Source organism: Staurois parvus, unplaced genomic scaffold, assembly GCF_062004578.1.
Source record: "Staurois parvus isolate SC_StPar_1 unplaced genomic scaffold, SC_StPar_1.0 ptg000213l, whole genome shotgun sequence".
NCBI classification, from domain to species: Eukaryota; Metazoa; Chordata; class Amphibia; order Anura; family Ranidae; genus Staurois; species Staurois parvus.
Genome location: NW_028318009.1, coordinates 1,035,147 through 1,045,756, shown reverse-complemented (window position 1 = coordinate 1,045,756; position 10,610 = coordinate 1,035,147). Strand labels below are relative to the sequence as shown.

At 45.9% G+C, this 10,610-nt stretch overlaps 1 protein-coding gene across 1 annotated transcript in view; it reads left to right on the top strand.

The window, feature by feature from the left end:
- The first annotated feature begins 591 nt into the window (after window positions 1-591).
- PRPF3 (pre-mRNA processing factor 3) overlaps window positions 592-10,610 on the top strand; it is a 46,568-nt gene continuing 36,549 nt past the window's right edge. The window contains exons 1-2 of the mRNA XM_089678950.1: window positions 592-704; window positions 6,707-6,886. Of these exons, the coding sequence (XP_089535076.1) occupies window positions 6,742-6,886 (145 nt within the window). The 5' untranslated portion in view covers window positions 592-704; window positions 6,707-6,741. The remainder of the gene's footprint in view (window positions 705-6,706; window positions 6,887-10,610) is intronic.

The following is a 10,610-nucleotide window of genomic DNA, read 5'->3' as shown; positions in this document are numbered from 1 at the left end:
GGTCCCTATCGGCAGGCCAAAAGCGACAGGGGGTATAATTCCTTCCACGAAGCGAAGCGTCATTGCCACGGCACATGGTCACCCCGCCTGCTGCCTCAGCAGCTAAACAAACCACCCCCCAACATCAATCGTGAAGACACCCGAAGGCTGGGGTCACATCAGCGTGGGGCATCCATTTTGCCGCATTGCGTTTTTATGGGCACAAACATAACTTTATTAGAATGCATATTTCATGAAAGCACGCCAAGGACGCAGCCTGCAGGACTTTCATGAAAACATGGGTTCCAATAAAAAAATACCGTAACGCACCTAAAAACGCGTGTAAAACACGCAGAACAGATTATAACGCGGAAAACCGCACCATACAGATGTGAATGGGGCCTAGGTGAAGATCTCCAGGTCATTACTCTCCTATGTGATTTCCCCACAGGGAAGTGAGAACAGTAAAGCACAACTTTATTAAAAATGAACAGAATGGAAGTAGGCCAAAGACTTCATCGAGTGTGCTCGTGTGCGCTTGTTAATAAAGTTATATAGAGAACACGGTGCGGCTCTGGAGTTACGTCGCCGTCACGTGATGCGGGTCATTGGTGAAGCGCCAGACTGCATGCTTCCTAGACTTCCGGTTCCGGTCTAACGTTCGCTCTCCGTAGTCCCCCGGTGGTGGGCTTTTGGCAAAAGGAAGGACGGCGCCCCGGTAGCGGGTGAGTGGAGGCGGGGGAAGGTGTACGGGGCTGACTGAGCTGGTGGAGGCGGCAGAGTCCTCGGGTTGGTGTGCAGGTTGCCCAGGAGAGGAGAGTGAGGGTGGGGGGAGCTGTCCTGAGGAGAGGCTGAGCAGTGGGCAGTCATTGGGGTGTATGGTGAGGGGGCCTGGCTGTGGCCAGAATATGGGAGAGCCCAGGCAGGGGGTCGCCTCTCCCCCCACCCTGTCATCACATCCCCATACACGACACTTTGCACCTTACCTGCCTGACAGGTCACAAGGGGGGTAGGCTAAAGTTGGGCAAAGTTGAGACGTGTGGTTTTGGGAGGGGGGCGGTAAAAGTATGTCACTGAGCTGTGCTTTTAGTGCCCCCTTCCACCCCCCTTTAACTAAAGGCAAAACTTTTTTTTTCTTCCCATTTTGTATAAGGGAGGCTTATAACCCCAGTCAAAGCTTTTTGTCTGTTTTTTTTTCCTTTTTTGCTATTTGTGTCCCATTGGGGAGATTTCACTTCCTGTCCCATTGCCAAAACAGGAAATGAGACGAACTCCCTCCAAAGTGAGGGAACCCCCAGAACCAGTGTCCCCATTGGAAGATTTCCCCTCTATTGGTGACAACCTAGAATATAAGATTTCCTTTCACTTTTGGTGACAACAGTGATCAGAATGGAGAGGGTGAATCTCCCTAATGGGGACACAGACATCAATAAAGACCCGACAGGGGTTCTAATCCCGCTCCGCTTCATCCAAAGTGAAGACAAAGTTTTACCTTTAGTGACACTTTAACCCCTTGAGATTTACTGCATCAGGGTGGTCCTCCTGTGCAAAATCACATACACAATATTACCGTAAGTATTGGGCCGCCGGCCTTTCATAACATTTAATGGCCCCCCAGTCTTAGTCCGTAGGGTTCAATATTGAGTTAGCCCCGCCCTCTCCAGCTATAACAGCTTCAACTCTTCTGGGAAGGCCGTCCACAAGGTTTAGGAGGGTGTCTATGGGAAGGTTGGACCATTCTTCCAGAAGCACATTTGTCAGGTCAGGCACTGATGGGGGAGGAGGTCTGGCTCACAGTCTCAGCTCTAATTCATCCCAAAGGTGTTCTATGGGGTTGAGGTCAGGACTCTGTGCAGGCCAGTCAAGTTCCTCCACCCCAAACTGGCTCCTCCATGTCTTTATGGACCTTGCTTTGTGCACTGGTGTGCAGTCATGTTGGAACAGGAAGGGGCCATCCCCAAACTCTTCCCACAAAGTTGGGAGCATGAAATTGTCCAAAATGTCTTGGTATGCTGACGCCTTAAGAGGTCCCTTTGCTGAAACTAGGGGGCCAAGCCCAACCCCTGAAAAACAACCTCCAACCATAATCCACCCTCCACCAAATGTTACACTTGGCACAATGCAGTCAGGCAAGTACCGTTCTCTTGGCAACCACCAGACACGTCCATCAGATTGCCAGACAGAGAAGAATGATTTGTCACTCCAGAGAACACGTCTCCCCTGCTCTAGAATCCAGTGGCGGCGTGCTTTACACCACAGCATCCGACGCTTTGCATTGCACTTGGTGATGTAAGGCTTGGATGCAGCTGCTCGGCCATGGAAACCCATTCCATGAAACTCTCTACATACTGTTGTTGTGCTCATCTGAAGGCCACATGAAGTTTGGAGGTCTTTAGCTATTGACTCTGCAGACAGTTGGCGACTTCTGCGCACTGTGCACTTCAGCATGCACTGACCCCGCTCTGTCATGTGACGTGGCCTACCACTTGGTGGCTGAATTGCTGTTGTTCCCAGTTTCTTCCACTTTGTTATAATCCCACTAACAGTTGAGCGTGGAATATTTAGTAGCCAGGAAATGTCACGGATGGACTCATTACACAGGTGGCCACCTATCACAGGACCACGCTTGGAGTCACTGAGCTCCTGAGAGCGACCCATTCTTTCACCAATGTTTGTAGAAGCAGTCTGCATGCCTAGGGGCTTGATTATATACACCTGTGTCCATGGAGGTGATTGGAACACCTGAATCACATGATTTGGAGGGGGGTCCCAATACTTTTAGCAATATAGTGTATATGTATGTGTGTGTGATTCTGCACTTTTGCTTACTCAGCAAAGGTGGGAATAAGTTCCATCGCTTCCCTTAGTCAGAGCACCTGACACAGAACATGGGCTAGGCCAGGGGTGGGCAAACTTTTTGACTTGAGGGCCGCAATGGGTTCATATATTGGACCCGGGGGCCGGACCAAGAGTAGATGAATGATGTGTATGTGTCATCCATAGTAAGTATAGTAATATTCCCCCATAGTAAGCATAGTAATTAATCCCCCATATAGTAATTCATCCCCCCATATAGTAATTCATCCCCCATATAGTAATTTATCCCCCCTATAGTAATTCATCCCCCCTATAGTAATTCATCCCCCCCCTATAGTAATTCATCCCCCCCCTATAGTAATTCATCCCCCCTATAGTAATTCATTCCCCATATTAAGTCCCCAAGTCCCCCCTGTGTCAATTCACTTACCTTTGCTCCGCGCGTTCCTCTCGCCGTGTTCCCGCGCCGTTCTGGTGTAGCATGAAAATCTGTCTCCTATGAGGATCTGTCCCCCTCGACGTATCTGCGCATGTGCCAGTTTCAGGCATTAGCAGCCGATCGGCGATCTCCGGCACATGCGCAGATACGTCGAGGGGGACAGATCCTCATAGGAGACAGATTTTCATGCTACACCGGTCTTCAGGGCGGACTGTGAGAGGAGCCTAGTGGGAGCCTAGCTCCGCGGGCCGGATTAAAAGGTCCGCCGGGCCGTAGTTTGCCCATTGCTGGGCTAGGCACACAGTTAACCCTTTGATCGCACTAGATGTTTAACCCATTCCCAGCCATTAGTACAGTGTCCGTGCATATTTTTAGCACTGATTACTGGTGTCACTGGCTACCACAGTGTCAGAAATGTCCGTTAGTGTCAGATTGTTCACCGCAGTATCACGGTTACGCTATAAGTCGCTAATCTCCTCCATTACTGGTATTAAATAAATAAAAATTCCAGTATATATCCCATAGTTTGTGGACGCTATAATTTTTGCACAAACCCAACAATATACACTTATTGGGGGGGGGTTTTTTATGAAAAATATGTAGCAGAATACATATCGGCCTAAATTTATGAAGAAATTAGATTTTTTTTACTTTTTTATTGGAGATGTTTTATAGCAAAAAGTAAAAGATATTGTTTTGTTTGTTTTTTTGTTTTTTATTTTATTGTCGGCATTTTTTTGATTATAGCGCAAAAAATAAAAACCACAGAGGTGATAAAATACCATCAATAGAAAGCTCTATATGTGAGGGAAAAAATTGATCTAAGTTTTATTTTTGTACAGTGTTGCATGACCGCGCAATTTTCAGTTAAAATAACGCAGTGCCATATCGCACAAAATGGCCTGGTCAGGAAGAGGGGTAAATCTTCCAGAGATCAAATCATTAAAGAACTATAGGCAGAACTTTTTTGTTTTTTTTCATTGTGGCTAGAGTAAGGCCGGCCATACAGGGATCGAAATTCGACCAATTTTTCATCCAAAAATCGGACCTAAGGATAATCGGCTGATTTTCACTCTGTCAGTGGGTCAATGGCACCGGCCGTTTTTTGTGGTTCCTCTCCTTTTCAGTGGTCGGGCATGTTGGAAAATTTGTGAAAAATGACCGATTTTCAATTCAATGATGGTCAAATCGTACGATCGTTTTTCTGAAAAGAATATGCGCATGAGCCGTGATCTGGAAGGAACAGAAGTTTTGCCTGTTATATGGGGTGAACTTTTATGACTTGGTCGGCTAATTTTCGAAATCAATGATGGCACCATCAAATTACCGAGCGAACGATGTTTCCGATTTTCAGACGAAAAATTGTTCGGAATTCGAACCATGTATGGCTGGCATAGGGGAAGGTTATAACCCCTGTCAGTTTTTGTTTTTTTGTCATCTGTCTCCTATTGGATAGATTTCTTTACTACCCATCCCATAACCAAACAGGAAGTGAGTGGAAATCCCTGCAAATTAAGGGAATTCCTTGGGGCCTCCCAGGGCACCAGAACTAGTGTCCCCATTGGAAGATTTCCCCTCTATTACTTTTCTAGGGACAACCCAAAATTTGGGATTTTCTTTTGCTGATAAAAGTAAACAGAGAGAGGGTGAATCTCAATAACAAGGGCACAGACAGCAGTAAAAACCTGACCGGGGTTCTACCCTTTCCATTCTATCCAAAATGAAGAAAGTTTTGCCTTTAGTGACACTTTAAAGTACAACTATAGGCAAAACCTTTTTTTTTTCCATTTTGGATAGAATAAGGGAGGGTTATAACCCCTGTCAGTTTTTTTTTTTTTTTTGCCATCTATGTCCCATTGGAGAGATTTCTCTACACTTCCTGCTGCATAGCCAAAACAGGAAGTGACAGATAATCCCTGCAAAGTGAAATTAAATTCCTTGGGGACCCCCAGGTCCCAATTGGAAGATTTCTTCTCTTCCATTTCTGGTGAAAACCCAAAATATGGGATTTTTTTCACTTTTGGTGACAAAAGTTAAAAGGACAAATAGGGAGGGTGAATCTCCCTAATGAGAGCACAGATATCAATGAAAACCTGACAGCCAAAACAGGAAGTTAAAGGAAATAAGTTAAAGGAAATTCCTGCAAAGTGAAAGGAAGTTCCTTGGGGGGGCAGATTATGAGAACTAGTGTCCTCATTGGAAGATTTCCCCTCTATTACTTTTCTGGGGACAACTCGAAATATTGGATTTTTTTCACTTTCACTCTTGGTGACAACAGTAAACATATAGGGTGACTCTAGTGGGGGTACAGACCTCAATTAAAACTTGATGGGTACTAATCCATCTCCATTCTATCCAACATGCTGCATTCAGTAGGCAGCAAACCTACTAAATGTGACTAATTCAATCCACCAGGGAATCGCAGCAACTGCATGCAGTGTACGTGGTTGCTGCATGTTTGTTCAGCAAAGATGGGGTTAAAAAAGGCAGTGAGGTATCGGCACATCACCTCATCGACTGTCGAGCACCTCTGAAAAGCAGTCCAAACACATAATGCTCTTCAGAGGAGCGGCAGGTTTAAACGCAAGGGCCGGTTCACACTGGAAGGCGCATGTCCCATTTTTGGGCAGCCCATTCATTTCAGTGAGCACACAGAAAGACAGGCGTGACCTTTGATATAAATTGCGCAACACCATGCGGTGGTAATGCATTACCGTGCACTTTGCTGGACGCACACACGTTGTGTTTGTTAGATGCATTTGGGGTTCCATTAACAATTAAGGGCACCTGGTGGGTATAACAAGGGTAGGACGTTCCCATGTAGTGTCAGAAATGTGCCGTTCCTGCACCGTGTTCCGTTGTGAATGGGCACTAAGGGAGGGCTATAACCCCTGACAGTTTTTTTCTTTTTTTTTTTTTTTTTTTTTCTTTTGAAGTCTGTATCCAATTTGGAAAACTTCCCTTTACTTCCTGTCTCAGAGTCATAACAGGAAGTGAGAGGAAATCCTCCAAAGTGAGGACCAGAACTGGCCATAAATAACGCTTTTATCACTCTTTCAGTGACCCGTAAGGGTACCAACAATTTTGTCCACAATTTTCCATGTTCTGTACTTGTTTCTGTTCCCTGTTGAACACACACAGAGACTGTTCAGCATATTTAACCCCTTCCCTGCCTACCCCAGCATCTCTTAAAATAGTTCAGAATTCCCCGGAAGGGGCAGTCTAGGAAGAACGTATGGTCATGTGACCGTCAGAACCTCGGACCGGTCTTTGACAGCTCAGTTTTAGGGCTCTCAGCACATTAACATTGCCCCACCCCCCAGTGACGTGTGTAGGAGTTAAAGCCCTCTCTTTTACCGCCACACATATATTTTGGGTGTTCGTAAAGAGGTTAAATATCCATAAATAGTTTGAAATATTCAGAGATATACAAGCTGTAGGCACCTGTACAACTTCCTGTTTGTTTTTCAGCTACTGATTAGGCGCTCGACCTCCTCAGTGTGAATATGGCTCTTTCTAAGAGGGAGCTGGACGATTTAAAGCCATGGGTGGAGAAGACTGTGAAAGGATTGCTGGGCATCCCAGAGCCCACATTAGTCACTGCAGCCCTGAACTGTGTCGGCAAGGGAATGGACAAAAAGAAAGCTGCTGGTAAGTCATCCTTCTACACTTTATTGGTATACTTTTTAAATTACTTGACGGGTTCCTGAACTCTAGGAGCTCTTTGACACCAGTGTTGCTGATTGAAGAGCAATTTGCATTTAGGTTGCTCTTCAGAGTGCATTTGACAGGCGGTCAGGAGGCGTTGTGTTGTCTTCTCACTGCCTGCTTTGATCCCCACACTGGCTCACCACAACCACATGCATTGCACACAGTTATGGGGTGCTTGTAGAGTAGCCCTATTTGCTTAAGAGCAACTGGGTATAATTTTTGCCGTGAAGCAAAGCATCGTGGGCTCGGCTTGTTTACACCCCAGGCGGCTGCCTCTGCATCTATACAGGGAGCAATTGGGGTGGTGGTGGCAAAAACATGGCTTAAGCATGGCAGTTTACCACCCCCCCAACATCAGGCATGAACAGAGCTCGACAATTCCTGGTCGCCATGGCGACCAGAAACCGCGACTTGGCTCCTGGGCCCCCACTAGCCCACATTGCCCCGTGCTCCCCTGCTCCACATCCTTTGCCAGCTCTCCTCCCCTGCCCCACAGTTGAGCCCAGCTTAGGGTTCTGGGACCCTTGGAGTCTCCTCCATCCTTCCCTGTGCACAGAGTCCAGGTGATGCACAGTCTTGGACAGCCCCACAAAAGCCGCTCTCCACCCCCCACCCCTCCCCCCAGAAGATACCGTAGGCCCGCCCCCACCACACAGCCACCCCTGTCAGAGAGCCCATGAAGCCGAGGACGTCACCTCCCACACCGATCGCCCCATCCACACCACTGGACGAGTGCTCGGTGGGTGGCCAGCCGCACACCAGAGCCTTTCAATGCTGTCTTTAACTGCTGCGGTGCTCCCCACTGGAGGACCAGAGTCAGTGGGAACACAAAGTCCCGCCACCTGTGTGACAGCAGACAGCCTCACTTCCACCATGTTGCCGACCCACAACAACCAGGCTGCCCCTCCTGGAACCAAATCCTCTCCATTGACACCATCTGGAGGATCCACAGCTGGACAGGTGAGAGCTGTCCCACTGCCCCCCCTCCTGTGATGCTTCCCCTCACCTGTCTTCCTACCTCCCTCCTGTAACACTGCCCCTTACCAGTGATGCTGCCCTCTCTTTTGATGCTGCTCCTTAGCTGTCTTTCTACCCCCCTCTTGTGACACTGTCATCCCTCTTGTGATGCTGCCTCTCACCTGGTTCCCTACCCCCTTGCTGTGACGCTGCCCCCCACCTAGCCCACTGCCCTCTCTCCTGTGATGCTGCCCCTCACCTGTCTCCCTGTCCCCCATTTGTCTCCCTGCTCCCCCTCCTGTGATGCTGGCCCACTGCTCCTTTTTCGTGATGCTGCCCCCTCTTGTTCCGCTGACACACCACCACATCCACCACCACCTGGCTCCTTTCTGTTTTAGCTGGCTCCTAGTTTCAAAGCAAATTTGAAAAGCCCTGTGTATAAATAAGCTTTTATGGGATGTAGAGTTCAAAAAACAATTCCATTGGGTTCTGATTGTTGGACTTCCTATAGAAATAGCCACTAAGAATATTTGTATTATTTCTCTAAATCAAAAAACTATGCGCAGTCACTATCAGGGCGAGTATAAATATGAAGCAATTACTCAATAATCCTCCAGTAATCTACCAAAATTCCAATGATATTTAAATGTCTATCTTTTTCTATATATACATACAGTTCCAAATTTTGTCATGTTACAACCTAAAACGTAAATGTATTTTATTGAGATTTTATGTGATAGATCAACACAAAGGGGCACATAATTGTGAAGTGGAAGGAAAATGATAAATGGTTTTCAAAATTTTTTACAGATAAATATCTAAAATGTGTAGCATACACTTGTATTCTGCCCCCTTTACTCTGATACTCCTGACTAAAATCTAGTGGAACCAATTGTCTTCAGAAGTCACCTAATTAGTAAATAGAGTCCACCTTTGTATCATGTAATCTCAGTATAAATACAGCTGTACTGTGAAGCCCTCAGAGGTTTTGTTAGAGAACATTAGTGAACAAACAGCATCATGAAGGCCAAGGAACACACCAGACAGGTCAGGGATAAAGGTGTGGAGAAGTTTAAAGTAGGGTTAGGTTATAAGAAAAATATTCCAAGCTTTGAACATCTCATAGAGCACTGTTCAATCCGTCATCTGAAAATAGAGTATGGCACAACTGCAAACCTACCAAGACATGGCCGTCGACCTAAACTGAATGGCCGGGCAAGGAGAGCATTCATAAGAGTAGCAGCCAAGAGGCCCATGGTGACTCTGGAGGAGCTGCAGAGATCGACAGCTTAGGTGGGAGAATCTGTCCACAGGACAACTATTAGTCGTGCACTCCACAAATCTGGCCTTTATGGAAGAGCGGCAAGAAGAAAGCCATTGTTGAAAAAAAGCCATATGAAGTCCCGTTTCAGTTTGTGAGAAGCCATGTGGGGGACACAGCAAACATGGAAGAAGGTGCTCTGGTCAGATGAGACCAAAATTTAACTTTTTGGTCAAAAAACAAAACGCTATGTGTGCTGGAAAACTAACACTGCACATCACCCTGAACACTATCCCCACCGTGAAACGTGGTGGCAGCATCTTGTTGTAGGGATGCTTTTCTTCAGCAGGGACAGGGAAGCTGGTCAGAGTTGACGGGAAAATGGATGGAGCCAAATACAGGGCAATCTTAGAAGAAAACCTGTTAGTCTGCAAAAGACTTGAGACTGGGGCGGAGGTTCACCTTCCAGCAGGACAACAACCCTAAACATACAGCCAGAGCTACAATGGGATGGTTTAGGTCGAAGCATATTCATGTGTTAGAATGGCCCAGTCACAGTCCAGACCTAAATCCAGTTGAGAATCTGTGGCAAGACTTGAAAATTGCTGTTCACAGACGCTTTGTATTCACATTATGTATAACTCAAAACGTTCGTAATAAACTGCGCCACAGATTCTTCTACATAATGATCACAAAGTTCTTCCAAGTAAACATGAAAATATACATTTTCAAGTTCTTCCAAGTTTCCATTGTGACAATGATTCTCTAGGATATCGGGTGTGGAAATTTTTGAAAACTAATTGTCAAGGGACAAAATCAGTGCCCCAATCTACTTGTCTCTCATGACAATCTACTTGTTCTGATAAAAAAAAAAAAAAAAAAAGAAATTTAACCAAAACTGTATTTAAATCGGGAGGTTATATTAGGAATGTCTGGGGCTTTTAAAAACAAAAGGGGCTTTATGGCAACTTAAACGTGTAATATTTTTAACATTGCGCTGTTTATCTCCTCCTCTCCTCCCTGCCTGTCTGTCTCCATCACCGCACCCGGGGATTGGCAGGGAGGGGGGAGACCTTGTAGTGTAATGAGCACCAATTGGGTGTTCGTCAAGGAAAGGGAGTGTGTCAGGCTTATCCTTTATCCCATTCGCTGCCAGAGCTGTTCTTGCGATTTTTGCACACGTTTAAAAAAAATAATTTTAAGGCCTGAAGATTACACAAACCTCCAACACATTATATATTTTCTGAAAGCAGAGATCCTAAAGAATGAAATAACGGTAGTTCCAATGTTTTATGTCACACGATATTATCACAAAGGTCTAGGAAACGCAAAATATCAGTAAAAAATACACTTAAGTTGGTTATAGGGCACAAAAAGCAATTATCCATTTCTTTTGTAACATATAAAAGATGAGGTTGCATCGAGTAAATAGATATCCAACATGTC